Genomic DNA, 19,772 nt, shown 5'->3' with positions numbered 1-19,772 from the left:
CAGGGCTGAGAATATAGTTCAGTGGTAGGATGATTGCCTAGCATGCATAAGGCCCTAGGTTCAAGTCCCAGTAATACACACACACACAGACTGACTGACACACATGCAGCCCTGGACTATGTTCTCATTGTAAAAAATATGCATCATACCAGTGGCAACAAGCTCAGGCAGTGTCACCCTAGATGAGCGACATTTCAGAGAACCATTTACTGGTGGGAGTGTCTATCCCTGGTGCAGGGGACACGAAAAACATTGGGCACTTGCCCCAAGATTTTTATCCTTATTTGCCAACAAAAGTGTGAAGGTTCTACAGAGCCAGTGGTGATGCAACCAGAATAAGGGACCCAGATGTTAGTGCCAGACTCTTTTATTTTGATTTATTTTTAGTTTTATTTATTTTTGGTTTCTTGAGACAGGGTTTCTCTGTGTAGCTCTGGCTGTCCCAAAATTCACTCTGTAGACCAGGCTGGCTTTGAACTCGCAGAGATCTGCCTGCCTCTGCCTCTAAGGTGCTGGGATTAAAGGTATGTGCCGCCATTACTACCCCACAGACTTTTTAAAAAAAAATTAATAATTTTTATTTATTTATTTGTGTGTGTGTGTGTGTGTGTGTGTGTGTGTGTGTGTGTGTGTGTGTATACCCAGCATATATGTGGAGGTGAGAAGACAGTTTGTCAATATGAGGACCCTGTTTATCTCCTTCTGTCTACCATGTGGGTCCCAGGGATTGAACTCAGGTTGTCAGGATGGCAGTAGGTGTCATTACCTTCTGAACTATCACTGTACTAGACTTTCTATACTGTGCTTTAAAAGAAAAGAGTCACTTGCAGCTAGGTATGGTAGTGAACACCTATAATCCAGCCTTTGGGAGAGAGGTGAGAGGACAGAGAACTGAGATCCTCAGCAGTGGCTGGTCAGGTTTGGAATGATGCCTGGGTTTGGAAAAAGGTGATTTTTTTTTGTCCCTCCTCCCCAAATGCCAAGCACTCACCTACAAAACACCTCCTTCCGTGTTGTTTGTTTTCGTTTTTAATGGTATTGGGGATTGAACTTGGGGTCTCAGGTGTGATAGGCATGCAGTGAAAGGACTAGCCCAACCCTTCAACCGTCGCTTTGGTTGGAGCTACTGAGTTTAGTCAGGTGACTTCTGTTGATAATCTTGTCTGCCTTGAGTGGGACAGCCCTTGCTGCTGGTGCTCTAGGCGGTGGTGGAGCCATCACTCAAGATAGACCCAGCCGGAGAACCATGTCTCCACAGGTATAGACATGTGCAGAAGGGCAGGCAGCCTCCGCCTCCCCAGGCAGACAGATGAACCTTTCCCAGCAGCTGGAATGGAAGAGCGGATAGTGATGCACCTGCCTTTAAAAGTACAGGGATTGCAATTCAGAAATGGCGTTGGACGTCAGCATATCTGCTGAGAGTCATTAATAAGAGGGGAAAATGAGTGTAAGCTCAAAGTCTAACCATGGAGAACGGGCGAGGAGCCATTTCTGTAGTAATAAACTCACACAGTGCATTACTCTGTATTGTTGCAGACATGTAAACTTTACACTTCCTTGACATCCTCTCCCATTAAATTCGAGTGACGTATTTACTGCTCTTTGGAGTGTAGCTTACAAAAACTTTTTGGGGGGAGTGGGGGGGTGGGTGGGGGGAGGGTGCTATTTCTAATTCTTTTGTTTCACTGCTGAGGACGGAGCCCAGGATGGAAAACTGTCTGTTCCACTGACCTGTTTCCCAGGCCCCCAGACTTCAGATACGATCCAACCATTTCTTTGAAAACAAACAAATCCTGCTGAGGTCTTGCACAAGTATGCACAGTTGCAGAGACAAAAAAAAAAAAAAAAAAAAAAAAAAAAAATGTTTGAGTCAGCGCTGTTTGTACTGGGACATCCTGGAAGGCATCCAAGTACCGTCTCCTGGAGGCAAGAGTGTCGGGTACACAGCTCTGTGTCCCGTAGCCCTGGGTGGTGCTAGGTCAGCCAGCAGTGTGTACCCCCACCCAAGACTGAGTTACCTGCAGAAAGTAGGCTTCAGAAGGAAACTGAGGCAATGCCATTCTGGGGGCGCACCTCTTAACAAAGGCAGAGAGGAGACTTGCTGAGCGTCTGTAGCAAGTGTCCGGTCCGGGAAGGGCTGTTGGAGGACTTTAACTTCCTAATTCAGAATTCTGGAGTGCTTGTGGGTTTTCATGCGAAAGCATGGAGAGGCAGTTAGGACCCCTACATAAAGAATGGGGTCCCAGTGGTCTGCTCCCCCGAAAGGATGTAATTTGTATTTGCTGTGTGATTCCAATGTTTTTTTGTTTGTTTTTTTTTTTTTTAATGCATAGACCGGAATTCACTGGAGGCACGGACAGTTGCCGCTTGGGTAGAGGGACTGTGGTGGACTGGACTGGACTGTTCTTTTCTGTATTTGCCAAGTAGTTTCATCAATCCTAGATTAGCTCCCAGACTATTTTTAACAGGGTCCCCATGAGGGATCCATACTAGGAGGGTGGGCACTGTGCAGCCCTGCCGAGGCCTGGGAAGCTGGGCTTCTTCCAAGGATGGCCAGGGCACTGAGGGACATCTCTGAGTCCCGGCCCAATACCATACAATAGCATACCATATCTTATCTTACTCACTTATTTATTGTTTAGTTTTTCAAGACAGGTTTCTCTGTGCAGCCTTGGCTGTCCTGGATTCCTGTTTTAGACCAGGCTGACGTTGAACTCTCAGAAGTCCACCTGCCCTGCACTCATATTTTATTAAAAAACAAAACAAAACACACCTTTTTTTTTGGTGTGTGTATGTGTACATGCACATGCGCTTAGCTGCCAGAACAGCGCCTGCTCTTAACCACTGAGTCATCTCTCCAGCCCTCAAAAAAAAAAAAAAAAAATTATTTTCACTTTCAGCTTTTTGGCAGCAAGGGAAGAATTTATGTAATTAACCTGTCAGTCACTTCTGTCCCTAGGCTGAGCTCGTGAGAACGCACTGGGTCCCTCGGGGACTGTTCTTGGGAGGACACCGGATGGGAATCCTTTCTTTTGGATGCTGTGGTCCTCCCCAGGGGGTGTAACTGGGGAAGAGGCAGCTGGCTGCCCCTGGCCTCGACCCAGTGCTCCCTTTGCCTTCTGCAGGAAGCCTGGAAGCACGCGATTGAGAAGGCCAAGCACATGCCCGACCCCTGGGCTGAGTTCCATCTTGAGGACATCGCCACGGAACATGCCACTCGGCACAGGTCGGCAGTTTGCCCCAGGGCTTTGAGGCGTAATTGCGGGGTGGAAGGTGGGGGTCGGGGGTATGTCGCATCTTGGGTCCTACATTGGGTCGAAGAAAAGATACTAACACAATACCCCAGTTTCAGATTCTACAGTATGTTGGATTGTTTGAATTAGGGAGGCCCAACCAGTTAAGTCTGGGTAAACGTTCAGAATTGGAAACAATCTGAAATGAGGAAAACTTTTGGTCCTAAGTGTTTTGCATTGGGGGAGGGATTGTGCAGCACAGGTGCGTTCATCCTTTATTTGAAGTTGGTTGAGAGTTGAGTGGGGCAGCTAAGGGATCCATGTTTCTTCTGGATCTCGATACCATCATCAACACTTGTCCTGGCAAACACCAGCAGAGGCAGGCAATATCAAGACAGTGCAGCAGGCTTCGGTACCTGGTTCCCGGCAGCGGCATCAGTTTCTCTTGGCCAACACACTCTGTCTTCTCCATCATTTCTGCTCCCATCCTTCAAGGAGTTGGCTTCAAGGAGTTGCCTCCCATGTGCCTCCTCTCATCCGTTGGAGGTCCACCGCCCCGTGTTGGGGCAGGATAAGTGGGAAGCCCAGCATGGGAGGTATAAGTAGGTTCTCTCTTTTTCTTCCTGTGACAGTGCTGGCGTAGCAAGCTGCACAGGCCCTGGGAATCACCAAGGAAAGCGGGCCCCATGCTGACCTGGCTCTGTGTCTTGAAGCCTAGCAGGGATAGGAGACCAGGCTGAACCGCCGTTTATTTTCTAATTAAATGGCCGAGTTTATGCCGCCCAGACTGCCAGTGAGAGGATGCCAAGCATGGATGTCTGGAACATTCTGAAATTTCTAAACCAGAAGCTTCCTTCTCTGGTCGTAGCTTTTAAGACTGAAAGCCTTAAAGCTGGCCCTTTGTTTGTGTTTCCTGTCCCTGTGAACTGTTTCCAGGGTGGTTGAGAGCTAGATTCAGCTTTAAACAGACCTGGGTTTGAATTCCTGATGCTCGGGCGGGAGACCTCACCTCTGAGCCAGTTTCTGCAAAACAGGCACAATAATTGTCACCATCTCAGGGTCTCTGCAAAGAGTAAACAAAACCACCTGTTTAAGAACCCAGCATAAGCTACGCAGAGAAACCCTATCTTGAAAAACAAACAAACAAAAAATAATGTAAAAAAAGAAATAACCCACCATATTGTGAATGCTCTGTGAACTGCAGTCACACTAGGCATTTAGTCATTCATTCGTTCATTCATTTACTTATTGTGTTATTGTGCATTGAACCTAGGGATTCCTATATACTAGACAAATGGTCTTTCTACCTGTGAGCTACATTGTCAGCCTTGGCTTCATTTTTTTTTTTTTTTTTTTTGATAGGGTCCCCTTAAGTTGCCTAGGCTGACTTTGTAGCCCAGAAGGACCGCAAACATGGCTGTTCTGCCATCTGAAGGTAGCTGGGGTTACAGGTCTGTTTCACCATTCCTGGCTGGCTCTTGCCTTTATGATGTTAGCGATCGTGAGCAACAAGCAAGACCCTTTTAGGGTTCCCAGTGTCTGGGTGTCTCTTAGGGCAGAGGTGAGGGAGTGGAACATCTGTGACCTCCACTGTAGAACACAGTGCTTGCCTCCCACGGGCTGTGAGCACCCTGACAGCCTGGCAGAGCCCTCCTCCTCAGAGACTCAGGGAACCTGCCAGGCTTCTGTTCCTCTCTGCCCAGGTTTCCAGCTCTGAAAACCTGTTCTCCCAGGTCTGCGTGTTTTGAGCCAGGAGCCACTGGCCAGAGATAAGGGTAGTGACTCACAGAGACCAGGAGCCTGGCCAGGCAAACCTGTTTAGGGCCCACCAGGCCTGGGGCTGCCAGAGGTGCTCAGGGGAAAGAAGATGCTGGGAGTGGGAAATAGAATATTCTGGAACCATCTCTCCCTCTCACCCTCCTTCCACTTTTTCTTTCTCCTTTGTTCCATCACTCTTCATCATCTTTCTCTCTGTTTCTCTCTTCATCTTCCTCTCATGCCACCTGTCTCCCCCACCCCCATCTTTCTCCCCATCTCTCCCCATCTCACTCTACCTGTCTCAGCACTCTCAATCTCTAGATCAGTCCCCTCCCTCTCCCAATCTCCTTCTCATCTTTATCACTTCCTCCATGTTCCCTCCACACTCTTTCCTAGGCTCTTATCTTGCCTCAGAGGCAAGTCCCTCCCTGTCCCCTACGTGCACTGTGACAGTCCTCACCTATTGGGAGATATACCTGCCCATGTGGGCTGCGCCTAGCCCAGGTGCTTGGTGAAGTCGAGGGACTGCTGCCTCCCTTTCTCTCTGGGACCTGCTGTTGTAGGCATCTATCCAGAGCTCCTCCTACAGTCAGCCAAACTCGTTTCTAGATATATGGACTGCCTGTTGGACTGCCTGAGACCTAACAGTGATATAGGCCAGCTATAAAGATATTTATATCTTCAGTCATCCATCCAGTGTGTGTTCATTAAACATCTATACACACTAGGCCCTGTGGTGAGAAAGACAGACATGGGCCTGTTTCGTGGAGTTGTGGCCTGATGAAAGAGCAGAGCAAGCCAGACAGGAGCCCAGCAGGGAGTGCTGGTCCTGGTAGAATGGCAAGACCATGGAGAAGGAATATGTGTCTGAGGAGAGGCAAGTCCCCTTAAAGGAGGGAGGAAGGTACCCCCACCCCACCCCAAGGGTCAGCAAGTAGAGCAGAGCAGGCTGTGTCCTGAGACCCATAGACAGCCCAGGGGAGATTAGCTAGTGAGGGGGCAGGACCAGGATGCCCTAGGTGAGCTCTGATCTCTGTAGGTACAACGCTGTCACCGGGGAATGGCTGAAGGACGAGGTTCTGATCAAGATGGCGTCTCAGGTGAGCAGAAGCTGGAGCTGTGAAGGGACAGGGCCTAGTAGGGTCTTTCCCAAGCCGTTTGTATACTGCCCTCCTTGAACGTGCACGCCAGGCTGGCCAGCATCGCACTCACTCTCACGACCTCAAACTCATGACCTTCCTGCCTCCACCTCCTCCACGTATGCTGTAACCCACTTTAACTTTTTTATCATTGGGATTTTTTTTTCCTCTGTGTTATCGTTTACCTGTTATGTTTTTTAATTGTATTTGTGCGTGCATGTGTGCGTGTGGACGTTTAGACCACAGAGTGTTTGCAGAAGGTCAACAACTTGTTTCTCTCTTTTCTCCCTGTGGATCCCAAGGATCAAATTCATGTTGTCATGCTAGGTGGCAAGCACTTTTACTTGCTGAGCCACCCTCCGGCCCTGTATTGTGTGTTTATTACTGCATTTATTTGTATGTGAAGGCACGCATGCTGCAGTGCAGGTAGAGGTCAGAGGACAACTTGGGACAGTTGGTTCTCTTTTCTTTGTTTCCTTGGTGTATGTATGTGTGTGTCTTGAGACAGGGTGGTTTCTCTGTGTAGTCCTGGCTATCCTATAACTCGATCTGTAGACTGAGGTAGCCTCAAACTCAGACACCCAACTGCCTCTGCCGAGAGCTGGAATTAAAGGCATGTGCTACCACACTTGACTTTTTTTCCCCCCACTTGGTTCTCTTTCCATCCTGAGTGCTCATATCGTCAGGCTTGGAGAAGCACGTTTACTCAGTGAGCCATCTCAGCAGCCTGCGTTTTGTGTCCGTAAATAATACTTCACTAACGTGTTAATTACAAAGTGCCCACTGAATTTACACAGTTCAGGCTTGGGATGCAGGTCAGGGGGGAACATGCTTGCCTAGGCCTTGCTGGAGCATGGACTGCCTATCAGGGGTTAGATCCTTGAGGCACACAGACACTCTCACAGGTTCAGCACAAGTTCAAGACAACCCAAATCCCAACTGGGACTGGGGATGGCCCACTCCCAGCCGAGGAGCGTCAGAACATCTGTACTTTTCGTTCCCACCCCATTCCTTCATCACCCTAACTTCTGGAAGCATCTGGCCCATGTTCTGTGATGTAGATTGCCCTGCTTTAGGCATCTCATATGTCATGAAGGCTTGTTTCTCGGCAGGTCAATGCCAATGGACTGATTCACGTGGCACTCCCTGTCTTCTGTTGTTCTTTTGTTTCTGGTTTTGTTTTTAAGCTGCTAAGCACATTCAGTGGCTACAACTACCTCCTGCAAAGAAAAAAGCAGAACTGAGAAAAAGAACTCCTCCTGCAGAGTGAGGGAACCTCTTACAACGTCACACACACACACAAGCACACAGTGGGGCTAGAGCTGTTCCTCATTGGTATGTATCTCAGTCCTCAGCATGCGGGAGGCGCTAGGCCCCATCCCCACACCAAGAAGCAAGCGAAGCATGCGTTCTTGGGGAGTGTTCCCAGCGTGGACACAGCACCCAGAGAGGCAGAGCAGGGCCAGTGTCCTCACAGGCTGTTCCTGGTCACTGCTCACCCACCAAGATCCAACTTTCCCAAACCCTCTCAGCCCAGGTGAGCCTTTCCCATCCTAAGACTTTCATCCTTCTGTCGTTTCGTCTTCTGAGTGTGGCTTCTTTCACTCAACATTTTTCATTTTCTTTTCTTTGCTGTGTAATACTTCATTGGATGAATAAACCTAGTTGTTTTGTGTGGCAGATTACCGATGGCCATTTAAGTTGCCTCTCCTCCCTTCCATCTGTTTCCACTGCTTTTCCTTCTTATATTTAAGTGTGTGGGGGCGTGTGTGTGCTTGTCAGCTTGTGTGTGTGTGTGTATGTGGGGGGGGGCATGTACAAATGAGGACCGTTCCCCAAGGGGCCAGAAGTGGGCCCTGAACTGAAGTTACCAGTACTTGGGAGCTGCTGACATGGATGCTAGGGACTGAACTCACGTCCTCTGCAGGGCAGAAAGCGCTCTTAACTGCTGAGCCTTTTTTCTAGCCTCTCTCCTTCTGTTTTGAGGCAGCATTGTTTAGCCCCTTACAGCGCAACACAATTCCCTACACAGTCACCTTTTTTTTTTTTTTTTTTTTTTTTTTTTGTCTCATTTTGTTTTTTGAGAGGAGGTTCCTCTATTTAGTCCCGGCTGTTCTGAAACTAGCTATGTAGACCAGGCTGGCCTTGAACTCACAGAAATCCTCCTGTCTCTGCCTCTGAGTGCTTAGGTAATCATTTTAAAGACAAAAAGGGTTATTTTGGCTCATGGTTCCGGAACTTCCGGTTCGTGGTCTGTTGACCGTGTTGCTTTGGGACTGTGTGAGCGCTGCACACCCCAGCTGGAGTATGTGGCAGAGGAGGCCTGTTCACCTGATGGTGGCCAGAAAGCAAAGACTGCGAACCTCTGTTGTGCACTGCCCTCCCCAGCATCTTGGCCCCATCCTGTGGGTTCTTCCATCAGGTTGAGATGATTTATCAGGAGTCCTCCTCTGCCCAGCAATCTCCAGGCTGAAAGGCCTCTCTGGCTTTGGTACTGAGGCCCAGGAGGGACAATCTATGATTGTTGGGATTGAGGTAAAGCCCAGGACTCCTATGGGCAGGCAGTGCCAGAGGGGATCACGGGGTGTGGGCACTGACGACTCTTTCCTGTCTTTCAGCCCTTCGGCCGTGGAGCAATGAGGGAGTGCTTCAGGACGTAAGTGACTTGGCCAGGGGATTCTTCCGGAGACTCGAAAGCTAGGACTTTGGGGTATTTCCAAGCAAAGGATGGAGACAGGTGGCCTAAGCCTCCTTGTAACCCAAGTTCTTCTCTATCCAGTGTCTGTTGGACCCCACACTGGCCCAGTTGTAGAACTCTGGAAGGAAAGGGAATGACCACTCCCCTGCTTGGGTATTTGAAGGCACAGAGAGTAGGATGGGAGGCCACAGACACTAGTCCTTAGCCCTTCTGGCTCTGGAAGGAGTAGTAGGGATGCTGCCTTTCCTGTACCTCCTATACTCCGTTTCTTCACGTAGCCATGTCAGACAGGGTTTGGCTGTTCTGACATCCCAAAGCCGTGTCCTCAGTGAACCCCTGAGTTCTAGACAGGCTCCCCCTTTTCTTTCTCCCCAGGAAGAAACTCTCCAACTTTTTGCATGCCCAGCAATGGAAGGGGGCCTCCAACTACGTGGCCAAACGCTACATCGAGCCTGTGGACAGGAGCGTGTACTTTGAGGATGTGCAGCTCCAGATGGAGGCGAAGCTCTGGGGAGAGGAATACAACCGGCACAAGCCCCCCAAACAGGTGTGTGAGCCCTTTGCCTTCTCACCAGTTGCTAAAGTCATTTTTTTTTTTTTTGACATAGTAAGCCATGGACATATGCACCGAATCATTTATTCCTGAAAAACAGAGCTACGTGATTGGAGCATTTTTATCTCTCTTTATAGATGGGACCTGTTTGTTAATGTTTTTATAAAACAAAGTAATTTTTTTCAAGGCAGGGTTTCTCTGTATAGCCCTGGCTGTCTGGGAACTTACTTTGTACACCAGGCTAACCTCAAACCCACAGAAATCCTCCTGCCTCTGCCTCCAGAGTGCTGGGATTAAAGGAATGAGCCACCACCCAGGATCAACCCTGGAGAGTTGCAGCTCCCCTTTCCCGAGTTTTGTTTGCAGATCATAGAAACCCACCTAGACCAGCTCCATCCAAGAAGGGAAGTCCTAGTTTTATGTACTTGAAATGAATCCAGCTCTAAGGCGTGGCTGCTGCCGACCATGCTGAGATTATCAGGAATCTTCTACTACTCTGGCTGGGTGTTTGGGTTGGCATCACTCTGTCATGTGTCCTGTTGGTCCCAGTGGCTACAGGCTCGTTTCTCTCCAACCTTATTGGGATGACGGTACCTTGTTTCCAAAAGGTTCCAATGAGTGTCAGAGCTAGGCACCGTTGACTCGGATTATCAGGTGCATATGTCTGAGCCAATCAAAGTATTCAGGTGGAGCAGTATGAGATGGATGGACAGTATGTACATACATAAAAGGTATGTGAGTGGGGCAGCCTGGGCCCTGTGCTGAGCCTCAGTCACACATGAAAGGTTTTCCACCTAGGCTATATGGGCTGGGGCTGGGAATGTGATGGCTTCCAATCAGAAGCAGCAGGTGTGGGGGTGGATGTGGGCTTCCTGAAGAACTGGGCTCAGTGAGGCTAGACCTGATCACGAAGGCAGAAAAGGAACCTGTGCTCCAATCCAGGAGTGCCTGTTCTCCGCCAGATTGCCTCCTCCCGTTATGTCATAACATGACCTGGTGCTAACCAAAACATCTCGTCTTTTGGGCATTTGAGCAAACACTCTCTATCCTTCATCCATTGTTTGAGTTCCTATTGGACACAGACCCTAGGTGTCCTCAGGAAAGCGATGCTTTCAGGCAGCCAGCAGAATTTATCCGTCTCATCTGCCTACAAGGCCTCTGATTGAGCACACTTGGGGTGAAGTCAAGAGGCCATAATCTACTGGGTATAGAGGCACACGTCCTTAATACTGGCACTCGGGAGGCAGAGGCAGGCGGATTTCTGTGAGTTCAAAGCTGCTACAAAGCAAGTTCCAGACCAGCCAGTGCCACACAATGAGACAAACAAACAAACAAATAGTGACAAAAAAATAAAGCCACAGCCCTACTCTCAGAGACTATGACCTCAGCAATTTGCAAAGCTCTTCCTTTCTTGCGTATTTCCTGCCCCAGGACCTTTGTTCTGGTCATGCCGTACTACTTCCCTAATACTTTTATGGAGAGCCTCTTCCCACAGTCCAGGGCTCGGTTTATAGCTCCACAGTGAGGCCATCGGTTCATCATCAATGAGGTCTCCCTCGTACCCAGTCACCGCTGTCATCACACAGGCATGCATGCATGCATGCACGCACGCACGCACGCACGCACGCATGCACTCCCAGGGATTTTGTGTCTTGTTTGTTTCTACCCCCTAGTGTCTGGGTTTATCAAGTGAGTAATAACAGCTGAATTAGAGAGAGGGAATGGATGTGGTTATCCAGCCCACTCAACCATATGCTTCCATTTACCCAGCAAACCCTCCAGCTACCTCACCCCACCATCCCTGGAGGGACCGAGTCACCCTGGAGATAGGACTCTTCCAGGGAACTACCCTTCCCCCTTAGGTTCTCAGAACTTCAGCTGTCTTTGCTTAAAGGTCCCAGCTGTCACGTCTGGGCTCAGGTTGCTTCTACAGCTGTCGCCTGCCTCTCTGGTGACCTTCCTCCTTAGAGGGTCATTGCTTTTGAAGCCTAAGTCTTTCCATGTTGTGGGTGGTACTGAGAGTGATAGGTGCCATGCAGAGTCCTCAGTAACTAGAAGCTGCAGATTAGGGCCGGAGAGAAGGCTAAGTGGTTAAGAGTCCCGGCTGCTCTTCCAAAGAACCCAGTTCAATTCCCAGCACCCACACGGCAGCTCACAACTGTCTGTAACCCCATTTTCAGAGGATCCAACACATACATGCAAGCAAAGCATCAGTGCACGTGAAATAAAAATAAATAAATTAGAAGTCACAGGTCTCTTTTACTCTGCTTTATAACCCATACATAGTATGTACATTACCAACCGTGCATAACATTCAGCACTTTATAAAAAACATTCAGCACACTTTATAAAAACTCAGCCAAACTTAGTGACACACACCTTTAATCCCAGCACTTGGGAGGCAGAGGCAGGTAGATCTCTGTGAGTTTGAAGCCATCCTGGTCTACATAGTGAGACCCTATCTTGAATCACCCCCCCCAAACAAAATAAGTCAATTAAAAATAAAGTAAAAATTCAAAAAATATTGACGTTTCTTGAAATTCCCCATTTCAGAGGGAAAAAAAAAACATTTTCCTTGTTATTGGGACCAAATATGTTACAAGGAGCAACTTAAGAAGGGCTAATTTTTGCTCACAGTTGATAGGAAAGGCCTATCAGCAGGAACATGAGGCAGATGGCAAAGCAGACAAGAAGTGAGGCTGGGCTGTAAAACCCCAAGGGCTTCGCAGTGTCCCACTTCCGTTGGTGAAGCTTCACTTCCTGAAGGTTCCATAGCACCACCAGTTTGGGACTCTGTCTCTAACATCGACCTACAATAACAATAGCATGAACAATGGCCTCTTTGTGCTTCGGTAGATTTAATCTTTGGGCCAAGATTTGACATCCTCGTATCTGCATGCTAGAAAACCAAAACACAGCAGCACATGCCTTTAATCCCAGCTTTTGGGAGGCAGAGGCAGGCAGATCTTTGAGTTCTAGGCCAGCCTGGTCTACAGAGCAAGTTCTAGGACAGCCAGGGCTACACAGAAAAAGCCTGTCTAAAAAACCAAGGGAAACAAAATAAAAAAACCATAAAACACAGTGACATGAGATAACTTGCCCAAACTTTTAGTATTAGTGCCATGCCCAGTCTGAGTTACTAGCAAACAGATCCGTAAATTTACACACACACAAAATTTCTAATTTGTGTAAAAAGTGGCTCTGAGTGGGCTGCATTGACCATGGTTCCAGTTATGGATCCCAAGCAGTCCACCTTGCAGGGAAGGATGCAGTTAAGGGATTGGTAGTCCTCATTTCCCATTGGCTAGGTGTGGCCACATGGTCGCACCTAGCTGCAAGAGAGGCTTGCTAACCAATGCGAATCCCTTTGTGATCCTGACTGTGAGCCATTTAAAGGAAAGGAGGGATGGTGGATTCTGGCTGCAGGTGGCACTTCTTGCAAGAGTGATGAGACCAGGATCTGTGCCCAGGTGAGCGCCTATCCCAGCCCTTCCCCTTGACCCTGTTCCCTGCTCTTCCACCAGGTGGATATCATGCAGATGTGCATCATTGAGCTGAAGGACAGACAAGGCCAGCCCCTCTTCCACCTGGAGCACTACATTGAGGGCAATTACATCAAGTATAATTCCAACTCAGGCTTTGTCCGTGATGACAACATCCGACTAACACCACAGGTGAGGGCCTGGGCTTGCTCTGCCCACGCTCTTATCCTGCAGCCCCTTGGGAGATCCCTGTGGGTAGAGCGTTACATCCTCAAAGGCTCATCAGGCCCATTGGAACATGTGTGATCCCAGGACCCCAACATGCCAGGTGCCTGCCCTGCCATGGAACAGCATTTTCAGCTCCTAAAGAAGACTCCATCATCCCTTCCCATGTCCCATTTCCATGTGTATGTCAGCCGTGCATGGTGTGTTTGTGTGTATCTGCATGGGTGTGTACATACACCTACATGATGTTGGGAATCATCCTTGATCATTTTCCATCTTACTCTTTGAGGCAGGGTCTCTCAATCAAACCCAGAGCTCACTGATGTGGCTAGTCTTTCTAGCCACCTTGCACAGATGATCACATCCCCACCTTCTAAGGCTGGACTTACAAGGTGGGCCTCCATCTGCACCCAGCATTTATGTGGGTTTGAGAATCCAGGTTCTGGTCCTGATGTTTGCATGGTTAATGGTTTGACCGCGCCCCCACCCCCAAGATTCTTCTTTTTTTTTTTTTAAGCAATACACCTGCCACCCTCTGCTGGTTTCTTTCAACAGCCCCAAGATGTCCATAAGTCCGGAAGCCCTTTGCAGAGTTGAACAGATTTCCTTCTTTCATCGTTTGCTCTATAAAGCTCTGCTTACAGAGAGCGCCCCCAACAGGGCAGACCTGCACAGCAGCTGGCCAGCACCTGCCCCGTCCACAGTTGGGTCTGTTAAAACTACCTTCTCTTCCTGGCCCCACATAGGCCTTCAGCCATTTCACATTTGAGCGTTCTGGCCATCAGCTGATTGTGGTGGACATCCAGGGTGTGGGTGACCTCTATACCGACCCACAGATCCACACGGAAAAAGGCACTGACTTTGGAGACGGGAATCTCGGTAAGTGTGTGGCGGGGGGGTGGAGGGGTTAGGCTCTGTCTGCAGAGACCATGGCCCCTAAAAGCTGTTAGTGCTTTCTACATCCATGGGAATACACTGAGACACTGGTAGGTCCTGTGATTACGAGAGTGGGAACTTAGCTTATCTGATCCACCATCCCTCCAGTTCAGTGGGGTTTTGTTCCTGCGTGTTCCAACCATATTTTTAGTGTCCCCACTGTCCTTTATCCCTGAGCAAAAGTAAGACCCCAGACACCCTTCCCTTGTTCTGCCTGCAGGTGTCCGGGGAATGGCTCTCTTCTTCTATTCTCATGCCTGCAACCGTATTTGCAAGAGCATGGGCCTTGCACCCTTTGACCTCTCGCCACGGGAGCAGGACGCGGTGAATCAGAGCACCAAGCTATTGGTGAGTATGCAGCAGCAATCTCACCTGGCTAGCTCTTCTGTCGCCAAGAAGGCAGACCTTGCTACCTCTGGGGTGGCATTAGCTTGGCTTTGGCCTGTTTGTGACCTGAGTGAGCAAAACAGGCAGAAGCAGAAGTGACAGGAAACATGCATGCATACCCGCATACATAGGTGACTAGACCTGGCCATCTGGGCCTGCCAAGTATGAACAGTGGGACCATCCACCCAGCTCACTCGACTACTGGCCTCTGGGTATACATTGGTCTATGCTTCCACAGCCTGTGGAGCACAGCCAGTGCTTTAGGAAACAGACTAGTAGCCCCTTTGAGCCCCATCCACAGGCCCCTTTTGGATACCGTAGGATTAATCTTAGTCTGATTTTTTTTCAAGATTTCCTGTTAGACCTGTATAAAGTTATGGATGAAGCTGGGCGTGGTGACTCACACCTGTGATCCCAACATTCAGGGAGGCAGAGGCAGGTGGATCTCTGTGAGTTTGAGGCCAGCCTGCTCTACAAAGTGAAAACAGGACAGCCAAGGCTACACAGAGAAACCCTGTCTCAGGGGGAAAAAAAGTTATGGATGAAGAGAATCCTCCATTCCCTATAGTGTTCTCGAATGACATGAATATCCCCATTAATGTCCCCAGCAATCAGCCAAGACCATCTTGAGGGGGACAGAGGAGAAGTGCGGGAGTCCCCGCATAAGGACACTCTCTGGAAGCAGGCCCCCCTTGCTCCTTCGCCTTTCGGAGAACTCCGGGGATGAGAACGTGAGCGATGTGACCTTTGACTCTCTGCCTTCCTCCCCATCTTCAGCCACTCCACACAGCCAGAAACTGGACCACCTCCGTGAGTCATGTGACCGTAGGGTGCAGGTGTCAGGCAGAACAGAGCTGAACTGGTTTCACCCGTGGTAGCAAACGAGACAGTTTAGCCCAGATGGCCGTACTGGTGAAATCACAAGACAGACTCTCAAGATGCAGCCATCCAGTGTGCCAAAACAGCCTCTGTGGTAGACAGTCCACCTCAGTGTGCTGGATGAAACTAACAAAGCCAGCATCTGACAGAATGCAGAAGGGAGCGTTCCATGTACAGGGAAGAAACGTTGCGAATAAGCCAGTTATTACGGTTCATGACTAAGATAGAGGCAGGGAATTCTCTATGAGTTTGAGGCCAACCAGAGCTACATAGTTAGACTCTTTCTCAAAAAAAAAAAAAAAAAAAAACCAAACACCCACCCTCCAAAAAAGGGGTAAAAAAAATCTAACAAATAAAGACTACATGGTCGAATCATTCTGTATTAGGAAACCTGTTAACATCATATCAAATAAGTCAAAAGAGCAAAGCTGAGGCTGGCAAGATGGCTCACTGGATAGAGGCACTTGCATTAAATACTTCTTAAAAAATTGTCCTGTGTATCCACGGATATGCACTGGGGGCTGAACACAGGCCTCCCTCTTGTTTTGGCTTATTTTCTACCATTGAGCTTTCCCCAGCCTGCAGACTTAATCAAAATGGTCAGCTTACTGAGTGTGATGGCCATGCATTTATCCCAGCACTTGTGAGTTCAAGACCAGCTTAGTCTATATAGTGAGTTCCGCAACAACCAGAGCTACGTAGTCAGATCCTGTCTCAAGCAGTAATAACAGCAGCAGCAGCAGGTCAGGCAGACAGGCAGGCTGCAGCTTGCTTAGGACAGGAGACAAGAATGGGGACTGTCAGGAACCAGGTGGCTTCTTCTTCCAACTGTGCACACAGCAGAGGCACAGATCCCTGCCTATCCAGCGGCAGACTTGGAAAGACTTAAGAAAGAACTGTAGTTTTTCAGGGTTGAGGGTTTCCTTTTCCCATGTCGTGCTTCTCTTTAGAAATCAAAAGTAAAAATTCTGGGTGTGGTGGTACATACCTGTGACCCCAGCACTTGGTAGGCTGAGACAGAGGGATTGCCAGGAGTTCGGGCTATAAGTATTGAGGTTTGGTTTGGGTGCTGTGTGCCTTAGTCAGGCCATGTGCTGACTGGCATGTATGTCCTACCATCAACTTTGCTTGCCCCTGCTCAGACTGGCCAGTGTTTGGTGACCTCGATAACATGGGCCCCAGAGACCACGACCCTGTGGACAATCACCGGGTGAGTGGAGGGGAGGGAGGCTGCCGGCTGCCATCCCAGGGTGGTGTGGAAGGGGGCTTTGGGTTAAAAGGGGCAGTCCAGCTCAGGTCTGCTGTGGGCATGGCATCTCTCAGATTGCCCCATAGGCTCAAGTTCATTTTCGGCTGCTGTTCGGAATCATCACCTTGACCAGATGGTATTTAAAGAACCCTGATTTCTCACTTGATTCTCAAAATGTACGAGATAGATTTTTCTTCTTCCCTTTACAAATAGATTTTAATCTAGAATTAGATGGGACCTGGGGATGTGTGCTCAGCTGGTAGAGAGAATGTTTGCCTAGCATACATGAAGCCCTGAGTTCCATCCCTAGTACCACAGATTCTAGGTATGGCGGCATATACCTGTAATTCTAGCACTCGTGGAGGCAAAAGGATCACAAGTTCAAGGTCATCCTTGGTGACATAGTAAGTTTCAGGCCAGCCCGGTCTATGTGAACTCCTGTCTCAAAACAAAAACACAGACTATCTAAATAAGTGAGGAAAGGCACATTTCCTTCACTGTTTATCCTAAATTTCGGCCCTGTGTTATTTGGCTTCTTTAGTACTGTGTGATGAAGCAGAACACGGTGGCAGAAGTTCCTTGCCCCGTGGTGGCCAGGAAACGGGAGGTGGGGAGCAGCAAAGAGGCCAGAAGGGTCTGGGGATAAAAGGTATTTTGAGGTGTGTTCCAGGAACCTGCTTTCTCCTACCAGGGCCCACACCCTAATAACACATTCAGCTATGAGCTCGTACCTGGGGTTACCCCATCGATGAGGTTGGCACTCTCATGATCCCTTCACTTCTCAATAGCACAACTAGCTAGGGACCTGGGGGGGAAGGGCACATTTAAACCAAACAGCTCTTCAAAGGAGGTACTAGAATGAATCCCCAAGCCAAGGAAACGGAAACGCAGAGAAGCTGAGCAGTTGCCCAGTCTTGGTTGGCGATTAGCAAGGCCAGGGCTTGTGCCTAAGTTCTTTGCTACTGCTTTTTACTGCTCTCTGGTCCCCCGGCCAGCAGGAGGCAGGAAGAAATAAGGTAATAAAGCAAAGGAGAGAAAACAGGTGACTGGGATGTCCAGATGTCCCTCCAGGTACTTGGAGCACCACCAAACCCTAAGGTCATCTTCTCTCTGCAGGACTCTGAGAACAGTGGGGACAGTGGATACCCAAGCGAGAAGCGAAGTGACCTGGATGACCCTGAGCCCCGAGAACATGTAAGCACCCCCAGACCCTGAGACCAGAGACCTTCATCACCTCACCCATTATCCTTAAAGATAAAAAGCTAAAGGGAACGAGAGTTGCTCTTGAGAACAAGTAAAATTAAAACAGTCAACCAGGTTTCAGATGAAGGCCAGTGCAGGGGAGAAGGTGAAGTGGGCTGAAATGGACAAGGACGGGGAAGAGAGAGCAGCTTGGATAGAAGGTTGAAAAATAACAAGCAGGCTGGGCATGGTGACACACTTGAGTGGTCCGGAATATATCCAGACTACACTAAGGATACCCTGTCTCAGAAAGAACAACAACCACAAAACAAACAAACAAAATCCAAGGACAAGAAAATGGCAGAGAAACCTTTGAAGCTGGAATCTTTGGTTGCTGAGCAGAGAGGATGCTGGGTAATGGGCTTCACTGGTGCTGGTATAGCTAGGAGGGTGTGTGGCTGTAGGACCTAACGGTGGCAGGCCTGAGTTGGGGAGCAGGTCCTCAGGCCTGCTTCCTCAGTCTCCCTCCCAGCACTGGGTGGGAGATGACTTCAATACTGTCAGCCCTTCAGAGACTTCACCATGCATCAAAATGGCCTGTTGCACGGAAGGCCTTGGTCCCTGCTATATAGTTATGAACGTAAGGCATGCAGGAGGAGGCTTGGCCGGAGGAAGAACTAACCACTATTTCCCCAGTGGCTTCACGCTGACTCTGGTACCCAGGGGTCACTTCAGTCTGTTCATACAGAGACAAGATGGCTATGAACTCATGAGCTCTGCCAACAAAGGGTCCAGCTTCACCAGGGGCTAGCAGAGGACTAGTGACCCTAGAGGAGGGGCCCTGGGAGGGACTGGGCCTGCCCCCCAGGAGAGGGAGAAAGGTCTTCCTCCCACAATCACTCAGTCTCTGCTCCCTTGCAGGGCCACTCCAATGGCAACCGAAGGCCGGAATCAGATGAGGACAGCCTGGGCAGCTCTGGTCGGGTATGCACTGATAGGAACCGGCCTGCCTCTTCTGGCCCTTACTGTGTTCTGCCCTCCTCCTGACACACTGCCTGCCCCTCCACCTCGTGCATGTTCGTTCTGCAAAGATCAGGTTGGGGGCCGTATCCCGGGCAAGGGAGACTTGCATATACACAGTTTGACAGCTTGAGAGGGGCCCAAAGTCTAACCATGAGATCCGTTGTGTACGTTTAATACGTACTTCAAACATGAAGGCCGAGGGTAATTTTACATACTACTTTTGGTGCACTTGTCTTTCGGCCACTGTGTGTGTGATAGGTGTCTCAGCGATGGCTCCTGTCAAGCATCTCTTGGAAAGGCCGGCCATCAGCTCTTGTTATTCTCTGATTCTTGAACATGCTGTGAGACCCTCACCGCTCTGTGTTTGCTGAGAGGTCCTCCTGCCTGTAGAATCCTTCCTCCCCTAAAGCCTGATCCCTGAAATCTGGAGCCCAGAGGCACCTTCTAACCCTGATCACCCCAGCAGCTGGATTCTTTGTCCTCTGCTGATGGTCACGTGACACCTTCTTGGCCTGGAGTATGACAGAGTTGCTCCACTGAGTCACCGTTGGCATTCTGGGCTGAGTCCTTCTTGCTTCAGGGCTGCAGGGCATTTAGCTGTATTCCGTGAAGTGTCTGATCGATGTAGCCCGCCTACCTCATCTGGGTTGACTCACAGAGAAAGCAAGTGTGTCTGTGGGAGTCAGATTTTCCTGGTGTGCCTGGTGTGAGGAAGCGCTTAGAAGGCTTAGCATCGTAGAAGGGTACGGTGGCCCACACCTGTGATCCCAGCACTCAGGGAGGCAGAGGCAGGTGGATCTCTATGAGTTTGAGGCCAGCCTGGTCTACAAAGTGAAACCAGGACAGCCAAAGCTACACAAAGAAACCCTGTCTCAAAAAAAAAAAAAAAAAAAAAAAGACTTAGCAATGATCCAGCTTCAGGCTCAGGGCCACTGGGGTCTGTTCTGCTGGTCCCTGTTGCCTGTTGATGCCTTCTGTAATACCTATGAGCTGGTGACAAGTGAATAATTAGAATTGGAGCCCTGTAG

At 49.3% G+C, this 19,772-nt stretch overlaps 1 protein-coding gene across 4 annotated transcripts in view; it reads left to right on the top strand.

Moving 5' to 3' along the window:
• Eef2k (eukaryotic elongation factor 2 kinase) overlaps positions 1-19,772 on the top strand; it is a 57,438-nt gene that overhangs the window by 27,935 nt on the left and 9,731 nt on the right. For all 4 annotated transcript variants that reach the window (XM_055627394.1, XM_055627397.1, XM_055627396.1 and 1 more), the window contains exons 3-13: positions 3,126-3,226; positions 6,031-6,091; positions 8,749-8,786; positions 9,204-9,375; positions 12,906-13,055; positions 13,835-13,967; positions 14,245-14,372; positions 15,020-15,221; positions 16,433-16,500; positions 17,656-17,733; positions 18,643-18,705. In XM_055627394.1, coding sequence (XP_055483369.1) covers positions 3,126-3,226; positions 6,031-6,091; positions 8,749-8,786; positions 9,204-9,375; positions 12,906-13,055; positions 13,835-13,967; positions 14,245-14,372; positions 15,020-15,221; positions 16,433-16,500; positions 17,656-17,733; positions 18,643-18,705 — 1,194 coding nt within the window. The remainder of the gene's footprint in view (positions 1-3,125; positions 3,227-6,030; positions 6,092-8,748; positions 8,787-9,203; positions 9,376-12,905; positions 13,056-13,834; positions 13,968-14,244; positions 14,373-15,019; positions 15,222-16,432; positions 16,501-17,655; positions 17,734-18,642; positions 18,706-19,772) is intronic.

This window comes from Psammomys obesus, unplaced genomic scaffold (genome assembly GCF_907164565.1).
Source record: "Psammomys obesus unplaced genomic scaffold, mPsaObe1.curated_primary_1811, whole genome shotgun sequence".
NCBI lineage: Eukaryota > Metazoa > Chordata > Mammalia > Rodentia > Muridae > Psammomys > Psammomys obesus.
The sequence above is the reverse complement of the archived record's forward strand: the minus strand, read 5'-3'. Positions and strand labels throughout refer to the sequence as shown.